General features: G+C 39.0%; 1 protein-coding gene across 4 annotated transcripts in view; it reads left to right on the top strand.

Moving 5' to 3' along the window:
- Nucleotides 1-5,532: 5,532 nt before the first annotated feature.
- Nucleotides 5,533-22,361, top strand: part of OSBPL8 (oxysterol binding protein-like 8) — a 60,979-nt gene continuing 44,150 nt past the window's right edge. For 2 of the 4 annotated variants that reach the window (XM_010561808.1, XM_010561807.1), the window contains exons 1-2: nucleotides 5,809-5,889; nucleotides 16,858-16,992. In XM_010561808.1, coding sequence (XP_010560110.1) covers nucleotide 5,889; nucleotides 16,858-16,992 — 136 coding nt within the window. In that variant the 5' untranslated portion in view covers nucleotides 5,809-5,888. Of the gene's footprint in view, nucleotides 5,555-5,783; nucleotides 5,890-9,364; nucleotides 9,479-11,306; nucleotides 11,344-16,854; nucleotides 16,993-22,361 lie in introns of those variants that run through there. The other 2 variants (XM_010561805.1, XM_010561806.1) reach the window with 2 other exon arrangements.

Here is a 22,361-nt window from a genome sequence, read left to right as displayed (position 1 = left end):
ATCTTGAAGGTCTTTTCCAACCTAAACGATTCTGTGATTCTATTACATTCTGTGCTATTGCTGCTCCCTTACTGCATGGACCAAAGTGAAAGTGCCTTTACCCTGTCATATGACTACTGAATGACACTTAGGTTATTTGAGAGCCTTGGTTTGATCACCCTAGTTAGATTTAGGATGTAGATTTCCTTTAATCTCTTAAAACTGATCATATCCCTGTTAGCTCTTAATTTTTATGAACCTGTTCTTTTTTTTTCTTCTTCTTTTTTAGCACTTAGATACCTTTCTCAAGAGTATTACCTTAAACTTCCTTATGGACCTTATTGAACTGAATGCACTGATAACTACACCTGAGAACTGCTTACCTGTGGGTCACCTGGTGATCCTGACAGGCAGCAAGTTGAACATGAGCCAGCAATGTGCCCTTGCTGCAAAGGTGAATGGTATCCTTGGATGCATTAGACAAAGCATTGCCTGCAGGTTGAAGGTAGTGATCCTTCCCCTCTGCTCAGCACTGGTGAGGCTACCCCTTGAGTGCTGGGTCCAGTTCTGGGCTCCCCAGTACAAGAGAGACATGGACATGCTGGAGAGAGCCCAGTGAAGGGCCATGAAGATGATCAAGGGGCTGGATCATCTCTCACATGAAGACAGGCTGAGAGAGCAGGGGCTGTTCAGCCTGGAGAAGAGAAGGCTTGGGGGGGATCTCATCAATGTGTATGAATACCTGAAAGGAGGGTATAAAGATCACAAAGCCAGGCTCTGCTCAGTGGTGCCCAGTGATGGGACAAGAAGCAATGGGCATAAACTGAAACACAGGAGGATGTTCCTCTCAACATCAGGAAGCACTTTTTTACTCTTATCTGATACCAATCTTGGGCAATTTAAGTGCATTAACTTATTTTAGGCCTTAAGGAAAGAAGGCAGGCATCCAGCAAAGTTTAGCAGGTTGGTTTTGGAGGTCAGAGCCCTGGAGAACATTTCCCCTTTGGAAAGGCCAGATCAGCATGCAGTAGCCATTTCAGTGTCCTCTCGGTGCAGCCTGTTAGCAGGTCACAGGTGAGGCTGTACCTTGCCTATGAGGTACGACACTGGAGTATAAGAGGGTACTCTGATACTATAACAGATCACAAAACAGTATCACAGTGCAAATGCCATATCTAATGACTGTAGGTGATAGGGAGAAAGCTAAAACCTGCCTATATAATACAGTATGCAGGCGTTCAAGTAACTTAGTCCATTGATTAAACAGAAAACATATTAGATTCAGGGCTCATCTCTACCACTTCCACTGAAATTCAGGAGTAGAAACTCATGTAGGGGGCAGTGAGGATATAGGAGGTAGCATAGCAAGCATCTCAGCCATGAGATCAGGCAAAGACTCTTGATGAAATTCTCCAAATTTAGTGAAGTGTTTGAATGTAAGCTAATCTGTGGGAGAAGGGGAAGAAGAGTCCTGCGAACTGAATTAAGGTTTTAATGTTAGAAACATACCGCCAATAGGGTATTACTACCATGGAGTTGGGTTTAAACTCTTATATGCCTGGAACAAGGTACATATTTGGTGAGGAGCCTTTCTTATGCTGGAGGAAAAAAGGGCTTGTCATTCCTAATAATCTCTTTATTCAGTTAAATGAACATATCCCTACAATAAACACTGATATAATCTGCTTAACATATGGAATTTAAAAGTCAATACAGAACACCGCCAAATCCTCTTGTTTTTAAAGGTGTGAATAAAGGCTTGCTGCCACAGAAACTTCTGATACGGTCAAGGCATCTGCCTTCAGCTGCTTTTGGTCCGTGACCTGTGCAGCTATACCTCTGAGAATATCATGTAATGTTATAGAATCATTTAGGTTGGAAAAGACCTTTCAGATCATCAAGTCCAACACCTCAATGTCTGTCTTCTAGTGAGGGGCCCAAAACTGAACACACTATTGGAGGTGCGACCTCACCAGTGCTGAGTACAGGGGAACAATCACCTCCCTGCTCCTGCTGGCCACTCTATTTCTGATACAGGCCAGGATGCTGTTGACCTTCTTGGCCACCTGGGCACACTGCTGGCTCATATTAAGCCGGCTGTTGATCAGCACCCCTAGGTCTTTTTCTGCTGGGCAGCTTTCCAGCCACTCTTCCCCAAGCCTGTAGCGTTGCGTGGGGTTGTTGTGACCCAAGTGTGGGACTTGAGGCATACTCTTACAGCTTTTGAGATACTTTTTTTTTTTTTAAAGGGTGGGAGTTAGTCAGAGGTAGGAAGTCACATAAGACATTTGAGTATGCATATGTATAGATAGTTAGATAAAATCCTCTTCACACAGAGTACTAGCTTTCATTTCTGCATGCTGTCCTTTGCTTCTATCAGAGACCCAAGCAGAGTTTTCCTATTCTTGAGGTGCAGCTCACTGAAAACCAGACTGTTACAAAAACTACCAATGTCTGAAGCAGTCTGTTAAAATAAATTAAGATGAAATACAGACGTTAACATGACAGGTTGTCGATCATGTGGTAAGTGGGATGCATTTCCCTTCTGCTTTAAATATATGCTTCTGAGCTAATCACCCTATATCTTCTTCATAGTTGGAGAGAAATAGCTTATTTCATGGCATGATTTGTCCGATTGGTACAGCTGCTTTAAAATGAGCAATACCTTTCTATGTTCCTGTTTGTATCCATCATCTATAAAAGAAACATAGGTGATTAGCTGGGATACCATCATATGATTTTTTTCAAATAATTTCAATTTGCATGTGCCCTTTTGAATGTTTAAGCTCTTAAGAGTTGTGATTGTGAAGTAGGAACATCTGTTAAAGCTCCAAACCAACCAGCCAGGCAGACAACCAAATTGCAAACACTTGTGAATATGGAGAGAGCAGCAAAAGCATGTTGTAAATGTTCCCCAAAAGCTAAAAAGATTATTTTTTTTTAAATTTGGGGTTGTGTCTTCACATCTAATCTTGCTGAAGTAGAAAAGAGCTCACTTACTCATGGAACACACTTCATAATAACCTGGCTGCATTTACAAATAAATAAATTCCCCTTCCTTACATTGATTGGAAAGTTGTTTCAAAGGCTTGGGCTTGGATGGTTGGAAGCATTCTGTAATTTTCAAAATAAATCTCTTGTCTGAGTTCATACTTACTTGTCTTTCTGGCAACATTGTTTTGCTGAGAGATCCTTTTTCCCTTCTTGGTGTTTATTTTGGCATATTTCAGAAGCAACATTGTTCACTTTCAGCCTTCATTTTGCCAAGAAAAATAAGCCAAGCTGGCTGGCTGCTCATAAGCTAAACAATGTGGGGGAAGGTAGTCCTTAACCATTTCTGCACCTGCTTTACTCTGCATGTCTGTTCAAACATGAGCAGGCAGAATTTTCCCCCTCCCGCTCCCAGATAACTTCTCTGCAGTCTTTGGGATCCTGCTGGATTATGAGTTTCATGGGGACCATGGATGACCATGACTGCTAAGAATTAGATGTTAGGGTACCTGCCTGATGATAGTACTCCTGAGACTGAGGTGAGGAAGGAAGTGGTGGCTGCGCTCATGTGAACAAATGGAGGAGCAGAATACACCAGAAGTGTTGACAGTAAAAATTAAGAGTTTAAAAATTACTGTTCAAAATAGAGATGGGTTTAAAACTGTTTTAGGGTGAATGTTCTTGTGTCAGGAAAGACCTCTTTATTTGGATAACTTCAGTATTGTTGCAAGTTTGTGTAACTAAAAAAGCTGACTAACTGTGTTAAATATCAGTGTATACATCTGTTTGCAATGCCACTCATTTTTCATCTTGTTTAAGAGAGTTTAGTGTTTCCATAAATTGAAAATATATGCAGCCTGGTGTTGCTGAATCGCCTGCTAATAATAGAACCTAAAATGGGTGTGTGTGGGAGAGATGACAACGAGCAGTCTCCAAGACTCATTACCCAATTCTGCATCCCTGTGCTGGTGTGTGGAAGGCGCGTGTTCCAGTGCCAGCCACCCTGGGAAACAGAACTTCTGCCGTGAATTCCTCTTTCTGTGGTAATGCCATTTTTCATTTTATTAATGCAAATTAATCACTTGTAGTCATCTCCCTTCAGATGTCTACTGTTTCTAATTTACATGAAAACATCTAGCCATACGCTTCCCAGTTAGGTGCCACCATGGTAATTACTCAGGTACTTCAGTAAGATCCTCGTCGGTCCTTTGAACTGAGTCATAGGCAGCTATAAACTTTGCAGTTTCTTTAGCACGCAGTTGTTTTGTTAAACTTTTTATTAATGCTTCCTTTTGTGTTTTATGGCATATGTTATGGTAACTTGCTATAGTGTGTTAATACTGTATGTTCTTCCTAAGGGATTTTTAATTCTAATGTACTTTACATAATACAAGAACAAAAAATATTGTAATGAAAACATTGAAAGCGGTTGAACAAATGGTTGCTCTTTATAGTGAGATTTGTTTTCATGAGTGCGTATTTCCTGAGGCAGGCTTTGAACCGCAAGATCTTGTTGTGTACTGTCCTGGTCCTCTCCTTGCGCCTCCTTCTGTCCCCCTGCAATGCTCCTCAAGCTCCCTGGGGAGGCTGTGATGCCTCCTCCCACCTCACCCCTCTGTCCTCAGTTAATCTTTCTGCTAAAGCTTGAGCTGAAGTCGTAGCTTGATGTATACCCTAAGAACAATATGCTAACGCTGTAGCTTAAAAAAAAAGTCACCATCTCCGTGCTACCCTGCTCTTGCACAAGTGTTGGTTTAGCAGTCTGGTTCGTAACTTAGCTGCTTCCTGCCCCTCCACCCCACCCAAGACAGAAAGAAAGAAAACAAAACAAAACAAAAATCCTTGAGCTAATTCTCTGATTAAACACTTGTTCTGGATGGTGGGAAGGGCAGTGTGGAACATGGCTTTGTGGAGTGTGGGACCGCAGGGTGTTCTCCCTGCGTGATACTGGTTTCATACCAGTTTTGAACAGGCCAGCTTACAGCCTTCTCATCTGCTTGTATCTTTTGCTGATGGGGGCCTTTGAGAAAGAAGCAGAGCAGTGGGCTGTAGATGGGCATCTCTGTAGGCATCCCATTTTGATCTGCTTCCCTCCTGAAACCCACTAAATGAATGAACAGTTCAGGCATGTTTTTTCCACTGAGTTTTGCTTGATTTCAAACCGCTTTGTGGTCTCACTGGTGACTTCAAATGTGGTGTGAATAATAGGGTTTATTGTATCTTTCATTTTCTAGCAAAAAAAGTAAATAGGAAGTGTTTTGAGAACAAGGCATTGCTTTCTGGCTGTGTGTGGTGGCTGCCAGCTGAGCACCTGCTCTGCCTCAGAGGGTGCTGGTTTGCACAAATGATTTAATTTCTGTGTGTCTGTTCCACAAAGCAAAATGCGGCTGTTTCTGGAGTTATGCTGGGAAGCCCAAAACTCTGACTGCTCCAGAATAGCATTTATGTACCCAAACAGCTTGTGTCCACATGCCTTCAGGGTGGGAGTGGTGTGCTGCTGGGGACTTTTTTTTTTTCTTGTATTCTTCCAGCATAACTCTTTCTTATTTGATGTAAGCGTGGTTAAAAGTAAATGCTTGCCTCTGTGAATAGCTTTTGTTTTGGCCGTGTCATTTGAAACTCTTCTTTCCCTTCATTCCTAAAAAGTTGATTTTTATACGTAATGAGTGTATTTTGCAAGGAACCGTAATATACACAGTTTACAATAGGAGACTACCCTCTTAAAACATAGAGGAGAGAGAGAGAGTGTAGCTTTTTAATGGATTTCAGCCATTGGAAGTGAATTATTATTTATTTTTTTTTCCCCCCTCCAGGATCTCGAGTACCAGGATGGACGAACTCTAACTGACGGAGAGGCCGACAACACACCCTTTCAGCATGGAGACCGTTCCGGTTGATGGGGAACTTGATAGAAATTCAGTGAGTAACTTAAATGTGGCTTCATGTAATTGGATGAACATGAAGGTGCTTTTGTAGGGAAAGAATTAAACAGCTTGAAGCTGTTCTAGTTTGGTTTTAATTGATACTTTTCTGGTGAATGTATTTGGAGTATTGTGTAGTATCACCCATCATTTGCTAGATTCTCATGGCAAGAGGACCGGTTGTCAAGAAATATTTTGTTACTGGATTTGATCCTCGGTATCTCTGAGTCCCAAAAGAAAAAGGTATTCCTCTCAGTTGTACTCACTGGCACTTTACTAGTTAATGACTATGGACAAAAGAAAAAATAGGGTATTTCTTGGTGGAATGAGGAGCAGAAAAGGCAGGAGGAGTGAATATTATATGTTACCAGAGTCATTTCAGGTGTAAGAGTTGATAAACTGTGCTGATTATAAAATTTCTGAAGTAGTGAAAATATCAGCTCTTTCCTTCTAAGTACAGTTTAAAAACAGGAAAGGCTAGTGGGTAATATGACACTTCATCATCATCATATTGCTGAAATTATTTAAGAATTTAATTTTTCCACAAGCTGTGTTATGTGGAAGCACTCTAATAGCTGAAGCAGGAAATGTTTTTTAGTTTCCAGAGCTGCTTTCTGATACAAAGCACTGCCTCCCACAGGCAAAATAGGGTATCTTTTCTGTAACTGAGGTGAAGCTCAAGTTTAACACCTCATTAGTGACAAACTTTATTTGTGATGGTTCAACTACTACATAGACCTATTAATTTGATGAAGTGTTTTATTACTGTGTTTATCTTAAGTGATGGATTTGGAGACAAGCTATTTTGCAGTGCTCTAAGAAAATCCTTGGCTTTTTTCTGTAATAAACAGATCCATTGATTTGTTGCAGGGCCAATGCATTTATATCCCAGGCACAATATACTATAAGTATCATCTGTCAGCTGTGCAATAGGATATTTAAAAAAAAAAAAAATCCTGTCAATTGAGTTGCTGTCCTTCTTGTTTCCTACAGTAAAAAAAAAAAAAAATTACAAGTTAACAAAAAACTTTGAAGAAACTCAATGTGCTAGTTTTCTTTTTTGTGACATGCTTTCACAATAGCATGATTTTAAGAAGGTATCTTAAAATGAGGCTCTATATGTTTTACCAAGTCTGCTTCAGAAGAATGCTAAGTGTAAGGATAGATTTGCCTTTCATCCTATATACTTAGGCACCTGAAGTGTCATCTCGGAATAATTTTTTTTTTAACTGATGGTATACTGTGACTGGCTACTCTAAACATTTCTTACCAAAATATCATTTAGTGGGATAATTGTCTATCTTAATTGCAGTTACAATGTAAAGTTTTATGTGTTGCACTACAGCTGTTAAAAACAGTTTGGAAAGCTTATCTGGGAGTCTAATATACTTGGTCTGGTGTACACCATAGTAAAAAATTGAAACTGAAATATAAAAAAAAACCCACCCCGCAAATATTTTAAGAGATTGGACCCAGTAATTTTGAAGACCATGAGTGTATGCAAATCTTGACACTTCCCAGAATTTTAAATTGTTTGAAGGGTCACGTTTGAGATTTTTCAGTATTCCAGACTTCTAGCTGCAATTTGATTTATTTTTTAAGTTCTGTTTGTCTGATTAAAAATAATGAAATACATGAATTGCAAATGTGCATGAAGAATACTGATCAACATTTTGCTACATGGTTTAAGTCCTTTGGGGGGTTTCTAGGAGGTACCTGAAAAAGCCCTTTTTAGAGGTGTCAGCTTTCCAATGTGTTTTTTGGCTTGCGTGTAAAAGAAAGAGAAGGAGATCACAGAACTTAATGTTATGGGCTTTTCTTTCCAGAAACAGTCTAGGGAGAAAAGTCTTACATGAAATGCTTTTTCTGTCTAATAATTAGGTTAATATATACTGTATCTGAACACAAATGTTATGACAGATCAGCAAACTACTTTAGTAATCTAGCACCATTAAAGCATTGTAAAATAGTAGACACTTTAGTTTAAGTTCTTGTTTGAGAACAGTTTTTGCCTATTTTTCTATAAAATAATAATTTAATTTAAACAAGCCTCACTGGCTCAGAACTCAGAACATTACATGGGAATGTTTGATGTAAACCATTCCTTTTCTAAATTATTTTTTTTTTTAGAAAACTTTCTAGTTGGTGCTAATTTTTACCAAAACATGTATTTCATAAATATGTTGCCTTTGATATAACTTGTACAGTCAGTCCTTGCTATTTAAAAACATCAGCAGACATAGAAGTACCTTTTTTCCCTTGAAGCATAGAATAGAGGCCCTTTTCTCTGGTCAGCTTTGCTGGTTGGGTTAGTGGTCCTGAATTTATATGTAACATGATTAATCTTCGTGATCTACTTGTATTAGAGACTGCTTTCAGGAAGAGTCTGTCTTCAGCAGGGTGAAAACTCTAACTTGGCTTTTAAAAGTGCATTTAAACTCTATTAAGAATTTAGCTGTAGGTTTAGATTGTAAATCTAGTAAGTATGTTTAACAAGCATCTTTTGTAGTGTGAGATTCAGACATGCTAGCATGACATATGTTTTTGCTTTTACCCTAATCTTCAACAGGAAGAGGATTTTGTTTTATAGGACAAATTGGCAGGTATAATTTTAGGTTTAGTAGCAGTTGTTATAAGCTTTATTTCTGAGAAATGAATGTCTAAAAATAGCATTTTTCTGAAGCACGGAGTTGCTTTTGTATGAAAACAGAATTGTGGCTACCGTCTCATTGATGGTTTATATTGCTGGTTTTATTCGTTAGTCTTAATCTAAAATTTTACTGGGAGGAGGGATAGGTTTTGTATGTTTTGATAGTTACATGTTTAACTAATTGTGCCTCAGCAGAAGCTAAATCAATCATGTAGTGTTGAGAACCTCCCTTATCAAAGGACTTGTTCTGTAATCTGTAATCCAAGTCATCAGTTAAATAAATGTGAAAATAAGGGTAGGCTGTGTCTCTGGAAAGAAATGTATCTTTCTCTTGATTTTATATATTTAGAATAAAAAATTGTGCAAGATAATGGACAGGAATGGCCTGAGGGCATTCTTTTCAGAGAAAACATTGAAGTACTAAAACTGTCACTTTTTGTTCCCTTAGGGGTTTGAATCCCCAATCTGCAATGATATGAATTGCAGATGATAGAGGTGTAATAGGCTGTTGGAACACGAAGAGGTCTTTCTGGACGAAATAGTCTCATTTCAGTATCTTAACATCTTGCATCGATATTTCAAAATATATATTCTGCAGGTTTTAGGTAAATACACAGGCCCAAATAGTTCTAATCAAGAGACGGGGCTGACCGGCAACGGAGGCAGTTTGGTGTGTAAACAGAATGTCTGTTGGAGAAGATCAGGGACAGAGTTAGACAGGCTTGTGTTTCAGCCTCTGGCATAGGAGCTGTTTGTACCAGTTCATAGGATTAACCATGCAATGCTAAAATATTTACATAAAAAAGCCCCTGCATCGTCTCGGGTGACAGATAGCCCTGCTCTGTGGTGTCACGTTGTATCTTGGTCAAGGCTGCTTGAGAGGCAGGCAGTGAGACAGGACCTGCTGCAGTGCTTTTTCACTCCATTTCTTCAACGCGTAAGTACGCACTGTGGGTGAACATGCTGTCTGAGTCTCAAACTTCTGATCCTGTATGTCTGTTAACAATTTATTCTTCCAGTTCTCTTCTCTTGCTTTCCAACTTTTCGTGTGAAATAAAGCAGACCCGTGCTGAATAGTGGTGTTCCCAGTCCTTCAGTCAGTTGCTGGATCTCTGTACAGTTACTGCAAACTCCTTTATCTTGCTCTCTTGTCAGTCACTATTCCCTTGAATCTCAAACCAGCGTAGGGCAATACAGTTCCAGTCCAAACAAATTGTTTCCTAGTCTGTAGCATGCTACCTGTACATTAAGAAGAAACACTTTGCCTCAAAACCAGTTGAATTCTTGAATGTGTTTCATGTGCTAGTACGTAAACCTGTCTGCTAAGTTCATGGGTTCCCTTAGCAGTGTTTCACTCTTTGACCTAAATTTAGTCTCTGACAGGGATAGAAGGTTGTTTACCAAGTGCACTTATAATTTATTTCAGCTTCTCTTGTTTAATCAAGTCCATTTCCAGAAAGTGCAAAATTATGAAAGAAGGGTTCCCTCACCTTTCCAATGATGTGTACTGCAATTGTAGTATTCTTATTGCAGTACTTTACATTTGCGTGTTGCAGTGTCAGTTTAACACCCCCAGGCAGCTGTGAGGGATAAAAATCTGTGTTTTGAAATCAGAAGTGTAAGACAAGACTCCTGCTTGCTGATATTTTTATTTTTCTTTTTTATGTTTCCTGCTGTTTAGTACTGATAAGAGAGGCAAGATTGGATCCTCTTTAAGGCAGGGCAAGGATTTCTCTCCTTTATGGAGCAGAAGTTTTTTGTTTGGGATATAGAAGATACAGCATGTTTGGATTTATTCTATTTTTAAGGAGCAAATATTTATGCTGATCAGTATGCTTGTTTTCTCTTCCTTTTCTGTTATTCGTGGGTTTCACATGTAGTAAATCCTTTAAGACGTAGGTGGAACTTACCTTACATCTGTACACGGCTGAGCACAGTGGGATCTTGGCTCTGATTTATGGCCGTGGGTAGCAATGATTTATAGAAGATTCCCGATCAAATGTCAGAAAGGATTACAGACTACTACTATGTAATTACTCTTCTGTAGTGCCTATATTTGATGCATTCAGTGGGACAGAGATAATTTTTTTATACAACTTGATTCTTTGGAAATACTTTGATATAAAATATCCTCTTAAATTTAAAACTGCACTGTTGTCTTCCATCCTAAGCAATTTAAAATGTTACCTGTGTTTGTAGATGAACTGAATCCGTGGCTTCTAAGTTTGTGTGCAAAAGCAGTTAGGCTTGGATCTGGCATTGGTGGGTGCTTGCACATTACTGATGGCTTAAAAGTTTTTTGTCTTTCCAAAACACCTGTCTGAAAGTGGGCAGTTTTGGAAACAAATTTTGTGGTATTTCAGCTTTCTTCAGAGCTTTAGTCTTCTGAAAACATTCCAGCTAAAAATTTCTTAAAATATCTTGTGTATCAAGTTATATGAGCACTAAATTGCTGATGGAGAGGTTCCACTCAGAATTAGCAGTTTGGGCAGTTGCTGTTTACTAACCATATATGATGATGGCTTCTAATAATGGCTTCTCTATAAGCATATTTGTCAGTTTTGTTGCTTCAACTTTTCTGAACTGCTAAGTCGCTTGAGGTCTTGCCTTTGGTATTGAGATGCATGTTTTATTTTAGTTATGAACTAACACTGTTTTCATTGTCCTTCTTCTTTCCCGCTGCTGCTGCTTTTGTGCACTTGCTTCTTCCTGGCCTGGATTTTTATGTTTGCTGTTCTTCGTTCTTCAATTGTATGTGTACACAGCATCACGGTGATAACAGAGACTCTCATGGACCATCAAGTAAGTGACCCCCCCCCTCCTACAGTATGTTTGCACATATGTTCATAATAGTTAGCATGTATCTTTACATATAGGCTGCTGGGCTAAATGCTATGTTTTCTTCCGTACTGTAATTGAGAAGCTCAAGTACAATGAAAATTTACTGTTGGAAAAGTATTCTACCTGGCATACTACTCATCTAGATGTTTCCCTCCATTAACCCTTTTTTTTTTTTTTTTTTGTTTTTGGGGAAAGTTTATTCTTCACCTCTCCCAGCCATGGCTAGAAAAAAAAAAATCTTTTATAAATTACTTATCTGGAAGAGAAAAAGATATATTTATCAGTTTGAAATGAAACCTTCAAATGTTATTGTAGTATAGATAATAAAGACATGGAAATACTGGTTCAGAAACAGTTTTATTTTTGAGCTTGTCTGTTTATAGTGCTATATGTTTCACTTGATTTCAGTAACTTTACATCTTCAGAAATGAACAGGTGTGTATACTCTAATACTCAAATAAGAATTGGATCTGATGTGGTGATAGGGAGAACTTCAGTGGGTGTATATATGTGTGTGCACACAGCCAAAGACTTATTAGTGCCATTGGTTCATGGGTGTTAGTATGATCGTGGGATTGGCAGAATAATTTTGCCTGGGATTAAGAGTCTGTGTATGTGGGGAAGGGAAAGGTGCAGGTACAAATTCTTTCTTTTTAGTGAGAAATCTGTGCAGAAGCCATGGTCTTAGCTGATACCACTTATTATAGACATCAAAAAATAATGCAGAATTGAATTATAATAAACCTCCTATATCTGATGTCCTTGTGCTATTTTCAAGAGTGTAGGCACTTTCACATGCTCGTTATAGAAACAGAAGAAATGGGAATCTGCCACTTCAGATATAATTTTTTTCATAGCTTTATCTGATGAAATAAATTGGCTGTAAAGACCACAATTTGTGTTTCTTCTGATGCATGAATCATACTGACAAACTATATTTTAGTAATTTGATGGCCAGTATGTGGAAATGGAACAAAGTATGTATTATCAACTCTAATAGTTCTGTTGGTATTGAAATGTGCCCTCCAAAGAGTTGCGAGGAGGCTTTGAGATTTACTAATTGATGTTTCTTCTCTAAAATAACCCTCTGCTCATCTTCAAGGAGGTAGATGGTATGGGTTTAAACTCACTCAGGTAAAGGAAGGGATTAACGGAGGTCATCTTTCTCTTGGATGACTGCTCTGAAGCCTGAGTGAAAGTCTAAAAATGAATCACCAGTTTGAGGCCTTTGAGTGAAAGGAATGGTTGGCCACGCTATTGTAGGTCTTGTCAGACACGTTGAGCATATGCCTAACAAATCCATCTTTCAAGTTGCAGAGATGGCACGTGAAACCTAAGAAGAATTAGAATCATAGAATGGTTTGGGTTGGAAGGGACCTTAAAGATCATCTAGTTCCAACCCCCCTGCCATGGGCACGGACACCTTCCACCAGACCAGGTTGCTCAGAGCCCCATCCAGCCTGGCCTGGAACACTTCCAGGGATGGGGCAACCACAACCTCTCTGGGCAACCTCTTCCAGTGCCTCACCACGCTCATAGTAAAAAAATTTTTCCATACGTCCAATCTAAATCTATCCTCTTTCAGTTTAAAACCATTGCCCCTTGTCCTGTTGCTACAAGTCTTGGTAAAAAGTCTTTCTCTGTCTTATAAGCCCCCTTTGTATATTGAAAGCCTCCAGTGAGGTCTCTCTGAAGTCTTCTCTACTCCAGGCTGAACAGCCCCAACTCTGTCACCTTTCTTCATAGGAGACATCTTCCAGCCCTCTGATCATTTCTGTAAGTGAGGTGTTCCCCAGGAACATTTAAAAAAAAAAAAAAAATCATATTTTGATTGTCCTCACCAAAACTCACTAGAAAGTGTGAGTGCTTTGAAGGTTAGTCAGAAACTGAGTGTGGTTTTTGAGACTTACACTTTTGATTAGTTTGCCAAGATTTCACTGCAGGTACATGGGGAAAAAGTGAATCTGAAACTGTAAGTTTCAGTTTGGTGTTTTGGGCAAATAAGCAAACATGTTTGACTAGAAACGTCATTTATTCATTCGTGCTAACTTTTATTTCACAAGTAAGCAAGGTCACTAGAGTAAATGACCATTGATCTCTTTCAGGATCACTGTTGGTTTTATTCTGTGAATGTAATGAAATTCCAGGATAAAATAATTCTGTGCTTCAGATGAGTTCAAAATTAGCTATAGGACTGTCAAATATTGTCAGTAAATGGATGACTTAAGTATGTACCGTACATTTTTATAGTGTTTATAAAATCAATCCATCAGAAGCTATAAACAGCTGCCAAGGAACCTCTACAAATTGCTGAGTTATCTATTAATAGGTACTAATTAAATCTACGCTCTTAAAAAGATCTGCTTCCAAGTGGTAGGTGTTTGATTTAATGGCATCTTGAAAACTCAGGTTTGTCATGAGCATAACTTTTCCCCCTCCTCTCTCCTTTCTAAGCACTTTTTCCTTTTCCTTGTAATAGCTTTCTTTGTTTCCATCTCTGTCTTTTAAGGTTTCAGAGCTCCTGCCATAAGATGCTTGGCATATCTTTACAGAGATCATTAACTTCCTGAAGGTCCTGCTGATTTTACAGCTGTGACTGTACAGGCACCTCTAAAAATCAGGTCATTAGTCAGTCTTTTATAGAGAAAAGATGAAAGCCTCTTAGTAATCTTATTCACTGTCCCCTGCTCAAAGCAACAGGTAATGTTCTGCTTTGCACTGTCTTTCCCCTCAACCCAAAGCAAACATCCGAGCATCAGGATGAGGCATTTTGAAGGAAGAGCACAACTTCTTCCTAGTGGCTGCCACAGTGGTGGATAGGCATTTATGTACTTAACTGATTTATTTCTGTTTGTTTAGTACTTTTACAATGCTTTGTATAAAAAGGAGATTTTAAAACTCTACTGCTAATCTATAAAAGCTGAAGGATGATTGAATTTCTCAAAAGCCCTCTTGATTTAAGAAGTTCATCTTGAATCCCCAGGCATGCAAAGTGATTACCACAAGATATTCTATGTTAGGTGATACATAAACTGTGTTTATTAGGAAAGGAGCCTTTGTTAGTGCTAGCAGTCTTGGCAGGACCCAAACTGAGTCTGCAGACTAATGAAGGAGCATGAATTTAATAGTGAACTTGACGCTTGTAACCCTGTGGGTGTTACTGAGTTAGCATTACTGAATTCGGTTCATGCTTTGGTAGAACTTGTGTGCAGAGTTTGCTTACGCTGCAAATTACTGGCAAGTACTGCCTGAGAAGTGATCACGTCTTGACAGCTTAAAGAAACCTTTGGAATTCCCAAAGCTTAAAGAAAAGTTAGCCGTGCTGCATGCTGCCCGTACAGAAACGAGCCTTCTGCACAGGTCACTCGAGAAAGGGCTGTTAGCGCAGTTCCTGCTGCGGAGCAGGTACTCGACGCAGGCGAGGAGCCCACCCGCAGAGCTGGAGCACTGCCCGCTGCAGCGGCTGGGGGCACCCGCAGAGCACGGCGGGCTGTGAAATCCCTTCCCTGGGAAGCTAAATGGCCGCTGGCTCTTCGAGAGCAGCTTTCAGCTAGCTGATTGAAAGTTGGTGCTACTTTGGTGCACCTTAAACATTTTTAAAACAGGTATAGCTCGCTCCCCTCGCAGGGACCTGTTTTGTGTGAGCCTGTGAAGCAGCTGTTTTCTACACACCCCACAGCCCCTTTTATTTATTTTTCATTTCAGATACCAGACCTTTTATGGTACAGTCCCTTCCCAAGACTTCAGCAGCTGCCCTGCTCCCCCCCTTTCCCTTACTTGTAGCTGTAGGACAATAAAAAGCTAGTTTGGTGGTACTACAAGAAGAGCAAAGTCAGTTACTGCTGTGAAGTGCTGGCCTTCTGGCACTGACAGACTTGAACTCTGAGTTGGTAAAATGAGCTTTTTACCTCACGTGTCCATCTCCTCACGTGTTTTTCCTGAGCAGCAGTCTGCATAGGGTATAGTTTGTCCAGAGCAGAGCTTTAGATGGTTTATCTGATGTAGAAAAACACTACAGGTGTGTATCCTGGCATTCTTGCATTCTTCATAGAATCGTTTAGGTTGGAAAAGACCTTTAAGATCATCGAGTCCAACCATTAACCCAACACTGCCAAGTCCAACACTAAACCATGTCCCTAAGTGCCACGTCTACATGCCTTTTAAATACCTCCAGGGACGGTGACTCCACCACTTCCCTGGGCAGCCTGGTCCAGTGCTTGACAGCCCTTTCAGTGAAGAAATTTTTCGTAATATCCAACCTAAACCTCCCCTGGTGCAACTTGAGGCCATTATCTCTTGTCCTATCGCTTGTTACGTGGGAGAAGAGACCAACACCTGCCTACAATCTCCTTTCAGGCAGTTGTAGAGAGCGATCAGGTCTCCCCTCAGCCTCCTTTTCTCCAGGCTAAACAACCCCAGGTCCTTCAGCTGCTCCTGATAAGACTTGTGCTCTAGATGCTTCACCAGCTTCATTGCTCTTTGGAGACACTCAAGCACCTTCCCCCCCACCCCATACTGCCTTGTGTTCATTCTAGGCTTTGCTGAAAAAATGTTTCCATTACTGTAATAATAGTACTGATCAAGCTAAGAAGAGGGCCTCTGTACTTTGCAGAGTCTATCCAGAAAATAGAACTTGTTTGTTTTGACTAGATCTTCTGCTGAACTTTTAAAACGATTTGAGGAGAGCTTGGGAACTCTTAAACCGAGCAGCATAGTAAGTTCCAATCTTTTAGGCAGGGTCTTCTTTAGTAAGCACCTATTGTTTCCCCCTCTGATCTCTTTTTTTGTCAGTGTATCTACTTCCACAGGCCAGGTGTTACCGAGTCAGCTATTCTTCCATTATGAAAAAAGGTCCAGTTTTGTTGTGTGCAGCTTAATGAAATGTACAGACACTGTAAACAGGATGGCTGGCCAGGTGATCTTATAAATAGCTAGAAGATGTCAGACAAGTCTTTCAGACTGATAAGGTTCGAGAGTAATTCTTCTGCTTTAAGCCTTTGTTTGCCTTGACAGAGTCTATACATGATCTTTATTAATAAGACTTGTTTCTTGTGGTGTACATACATATGTTCATCTTAGCTTTCTGGGATGGTGGCACAGCTTGATCTAGCAAGTAATTTCCTGGCTTGGCTGCGTTGTGGCTAGTTAAACCGAGAACTATCACAAAAGTGATGAAGAAAGCAGGGTTTCAGAAGTTAAGTAACAGCTCAGTACTGTATCTGTATTCAGTGGCAGCCTTTCCTCCCACTTTTTGTTTTCATCTTCTGCCTCATGTCTTAGACCAGTCTTGTTAGCTTCTTTCTGCCATCCCTTTCAAAGCAAATCTCTGGTTTGAAATCCTCATTTTCTAGAATGAAAAATTTCGCAAGACAGCATTTGAATACCAGTTTCATAAATAACAGTGAAGTTGTTAATAGAAATCTATGCACAAGCACATAACGTAATTGAACGAGCATCCATTTTGTATTTCAGCAGTGGTAACAAACAGCGATGAATCACAGCTTTTAACTCCAGGAAAAATGAGCCAGCGGCAGGGGAAAGAAGCCTATTTTACTCCAACCAAAGAGTTACTCCAACCATCTCTCAGCCCAGGAACTACCCATAGCCATGGTAAGACAAAGCTATTTTTTACAGAGGTTTTAAAGAACTTAAATGCTGACATTAATTTTCTGTTCCAAATGTTGATTCAAAACCACTGTCTTTCACAATGAAGAGGTAAGGAAGAAAGCATATTGAAATTATTGTATGTAATTCTTTGTATCCTTATGTGTTAATATGAAGCAAAAAAATGCATTATGTGGTGCACTAATTTATTAAAGCATGCTATGATTTGTGGGAGAACAGTCCACTTGATGGTAAATCATTATCTGCGTGTAATCCTATAACTAATGGTCGTGTTAATGTCTCAGGTATTTAAGTTGTGTCTTCACATGGAAGTGGTGTGATACACCACCTAAGCCTGGAACCTTTGTGTAAAGACCTTTTAACAATTACTTCTACTGAAAGATCCTTTCCTTTAAGAAAAGCGGGGGGGGGAGGAAGTCTCAGCACTACTTTTTGCCAGCTTTCAAACAGTCCCTCTGCCTTGCTAAACCTGTTGAAAACAAAGTCAGTGGATCCATGTGAACTGATGGGATGCGAAGTGAAACTCATCAGCAGGCCTGACATGTTGATAGTTTGTTTAAAAAAAAAAACCAAAACAAAAATAAAAACCAAGCAATAGTTGCTCTCCTTGTGTTTATTTGCATTTGAAACTGCTTGTGTTGTCTTATTGCCTAGGATATCATTAGACATGTTTGTTATGGTGTGTGGAGTCCTTAGTGAAAACTTCAGGCTTTTTTTATTAATATTGTCTCTCCTTTTACTCTTGGCAGCCATGCCAGTCATCTGTGCTTCCTTTAGTTCTTGCCATGAGTAGTGTTCCTGAGATTTTTTTGGTATGAGCCTCCCTAACTCCCACAGCTTGCTTTGTCAAAGTAATGACATTAGTCCATCAGAGTAATAAAAGCAGTGTCTCAGGTAACTTTGAATCATTTTCCTGTTTTCCCATTCAGTACTGTTCACATAAAAAGAAAAAAAAAACTTTGAAACCAAAGATAGTTGTTACCATGTTGAATCTGGTAGTCTTTTAGTGTATTTTAAGAATTATTATGGTAGTTTTTTCAGTGCTACGAACAGCTGGCTTTCATATGTTTTTCTCACAGCTGCTGTTATCTCACTGGAACAGCACTTGATGTTCTCTGGCTTGCATTGTGCTTAATCGGAGAATATTTTCTGTAGAATATACATATACAACCTGTTTGTAATTTTTATTATATTTAAAGAAATTTTTGGTTATTCTCTCTACATACTGTGTTGTATCCCTTACTAGACTAATGTTGCAGTTATATAAATGTATTTGAATATTCTAGTAAAATCTTCCCTTTAGCGTTGCTTTTGCCACTAATTTATTAAGTCAAACTGTTGTGCTTTTTTAAGAGCTTTTACTCATAGGAAAATCATTAAAATGGGCTTGAGAAGCACTAAGACTTGATTGTGCTACGTCAAATTTCTTGCAGATACTAGATCTTCTCTTCTGATTTTTTTTCCTCTGATTATTTCAGGGCTTATATAAGTGATTTTAAGCTGGTTAAATGTATCTGTGCCTTTTTTAGCATCAGTCATCACTGACTTAGTCTTCCAGGAGTGCTACTAGGAATGAGGCTGTAGTTTCATGAAACAAGGAATTTGGCTTGCAGTCAATTTCACTAGTGAAAAGGTAAAATGTGGGCTAGGCTTCAGCAACCTTTAATTGCTAACTTCTAGCCTATCTGCAACTCGGGAGGCCTAGGTTTGATTTTTTATGGAGGAGGTTGACCCACATTTAGAAGTTGGGCGATTATTCTGTCGTAGTTATTCCTATGGGAAAATTACAGTGCTGGTGAAAATGTGAGCTTATTACATGGAGAAAAAGAGATGCTGTGCCAGCCTGAAAAACATGAAGTAGAACAGAATTTAAAGTGGTGGAGTACTGGAGGCTGACTGTTGTAACTGAAATCCTATTAACAAAGGTCTTTACAATATACCCGTAGTATTGTGTGACGAGAATATGCAGAAATATGGGAAATGTTTAGATACAGTACTTAAAGGCACTTATTATGAACTAAATGGAGATACTTGGAGTCATTGACACCTGAATGCACCCTTAGGAGACGGGTAATGTAAATAAACAATTCAAAAGCATGCTAGGCACAGGATAAAAGAGAATCGAAACAGAAAAATGTGTGATACTGTAGCGTTCGCCGCATATCAAGGTGCCACGATTAGATCACTGATCACCCCCAGACCAGGGAAAGAGACAGATAACACACACAGTGTGAGCGCCAACTTCCGCCTTTTATTGCGCAGTCAATTCCTTTTATAGTAACAAGGGTAGGTGGGATTACAGACACATCGTAAGGCTGCGACTAACCCTCTAACTTTCCGTGACATCGCGAGATCTTCCGAACGCCGAACCCTACATGATACAGTCTACAAAGAACTGAGTAAATCTATATAAAGGGGAGCTGTGACATGGGTATTTAGCTTTTGCCACTGGACAGTTGGATGTTGTTGGATGATATTTGGCCACCATTACCTAAGTTATGTTTCCTGCTGCCTGAATAAAAGAGCCTGTATAGCAAAGCCAGTTTTGTATAGAGCTTGTGGTTAAAAATAAATGAGTTGGAATGAAATGAAACGTGTGAAGAGGCAGTCTCTGGAGCAGCTAGCACTAACTTTGGTGTTAGTAGGGAAACACCACCACATGTGCTGGATTCTTTGGCTGGCCAGCAGCAGTCCAGGGACAGGCATGCTCAGTGCCTGTCACTTGGAAAATGTACTGGAACAAGCTTAATTTGTGTCTTCTGCTTGTGTTTAAAGTAAGATCCTAATGACAAGTATTACAAATATGAATAAAAGTAGATGAGTCTTAATATGAGGGAGTGGAGGTAAACATTTAACATCGGTTTGGGACACTGGCTTCCTATTTGGAACAAAGAGAACAATACAACGTGTCATTGTGAAGTTGTAAGTGGTATGTATTTCATGATTTTAAGTGCTCCTGTGTATAAATACTGCGTTTTCATTTATGTGACCATAGCTCTGGATTTCAGAAAGCTTCTATTTTCCCGTACTTGGTTTCTTAGTTTAAGACACATGACTTCTTCCTTCATCACTCTTGTGAGATGGAACTTACTATGTCATCTGAGCCAGAGATGGGGGTCATCTTTTTGGAGTCCAATGCAGATCTGTTTTACAAATGTAGAATAAAGTTTGATCTGGCTGCATTGTCTAGTGATTGTTCAGCAAAAGCCTATTTACACTATCATTGTTCTGTATAAACTTTGTATGAAAAAGTTGCAGCTGCTTATTTTCCATAATATTTTTAAGATCCTTGAAGATACGCTGTCCTTTGTTCTGAGGCTGAAGACTAGCTTGCCTTTGAGGCTACAGACTGACATTTACAGGTATGGAGATCAGACTCGCTTCCATAGAAAGCTTCAGCAGGGTTGTCTGACAGCAATGTATTTAAAAAAACTGGTGGTGGGATTATGCTTGTATGATCTCAATCAGTTTATGTAGAAAGTTCAGAATTTTAGTGGTGAAAGGTTAACTTGGCTGTATATAGTATTGGTCCTGAGATGGACAAGTGGTTAACTAGAGTGTCAGAATAAGCTAGTCCTGATCATAATACTTCAATTACAATTTTTTCTATAAAACAAATTTATTGAGCCTGGAAATGTCAGTGGCTTTAAGTTGGAGAATACCAAAATCCAACTGCTATCTGTTGCTATCTGTGCAAAAACTGACACACTCAGATGTGCTGAGTTTTAAGAGACATCAAAACAAACCTAAAAAATAGCTTTTTGCATCCACAGCGTGCAAGAAAGGATTTCATAAAAGCACAAAGTTGGCTTAACTAGACAACTGTTTACATTCTGTGTGGTACCACCATTTCTAGAAAGCCAGCAATACAACTTGTTACAGAAGCTTTAAGCTGAACCACACAAAGGAAAGATTTTTGATTATGGAGCTTCTCAGCATCATAACTCAGAAGCTGCTTGTGAAAGTGGCCTTGAGCAGCTCCACATTGAGTTGATCTTGAAAACTTTTACTGATTTCCCTCACTTTTCATTGTATATGTTTAAGAAAGCAGTTTCTAGACTTGCTAACTCAACAGCTCACTCACATGGATTACTTTGCTTCTCATGTCAGGCTGGGAAATGATAAAACAGTGATAAAGAGTTGGCAAGAATTTGCAAGATTGAACTTTCTGAAGCAAATCTTTTTTCCCACATACAGTCTTTAATTCTAACTTTTGAAGTCTTTGTTCTTAATTGTCCTTTCATAGTATCTACCAAGTTAGTCCTGCCTCTAACTCATTAACGCTATATATTGTACGTGAATGTTGCCTTCCGGTATGTTTTATTTTCATATCATTGTTGTTTTTCTTCAGAGTTATCTGCCAGGCAGTGAAACCTTCCTAGTTCTCTGTGCCTTGAACATTCTAAATGATCATACTGTGTTTTTTGCTAAGTATTTTATTTAGAATTGTCAGACTTGGAATTGGACCTAAATAATTCAGTAGCCTTTTGACGGAAACTTTAATGGGTTTGGGGAGTTAGCTTTAGCTGTAAAGTTTTGCCTATGTTTGTGGTATGGTGGGTTTTCAGGCTCTAGTGAACTAGTGTGGCCTTGCCAACTCACCAAGACCATATTGTTGTAAGTGTAGTGCATATAGATGTTAGTACTGCTAAAATATCTTTCAGTTCTAGCAGTTGATGCATAGATTGAACAATGTTAATGTAGCTCATTTTTCTGTGTTTGCATTCTACGGTTGAAAATGTTATTAACTATTAATGGGCAAACAACTAAACTTTTATCAAGTTTTTGGGGGGTTTATTTACTTTTTTTTAACTTAACATAAGTGCGGCCAAAAGGAATTATTGACAAAACTGTTTTATTACGGTTAAAAAAGGAACATGAAAAACATTGAGTACAAGACTGCTTTTTCAAAAGCTATAAAGCAGAACTCTGCTTGCTGATGTAAGCTGTTTATGTTGTTACGCAAATTATCCCTGGTAAATTGGATTCTGGTAAATCTTGTTAACTCAGGCTTACATTGGGATACCACTTTATTTGTTTGATAAAATGGGTTAATATAGAAATAGTGGTCGCTTAAAATTTATGAAAAAAATCAGAAGTCTCCTCAGGCTTTTAATATTTTTTAACTTACAAATATGCTGTTAAAAATATTTCAAACTTTTTATGAAAACAGCGTAGATGCTTAAACAATAATAAGCTGTACTTGTGGTAAATAGGGAAATCTAGTTAAGATAGTATTATTAAAAATTCTGTAATAGGATGTTTGAAAATGTCTGACTTTTCTGTATTTTTCTTGTCTATTCAAAGCATTGATGAGATGCAGATGGTGTGAAAATGTGAGTAGTATCTGGGAA

The sequence above is a fragment of the Haliaeetus leucocephalus genome, unplaced genomic scaffold, assembly GCF_000737465.1.
Source record: "Haliaeetus leucocephalus isolate CR32 unplaced genomic scaffold, Haliaeetus_leucocephalus-4.0 Scaffold151, whole genome shotgun sequence".
Lineage (NCBI taxonomy): Eukaryota > Metazoa > Chordata > Aves > Accipitriformes > Accipitridae > Haliaeetus > Haliaeetus leucocephalus.
The sequence above is the reverse complement of the archived record's forward strand: the minus strand, read 5'-3'. Positions and strand labels throughout refer to the sequence as shown.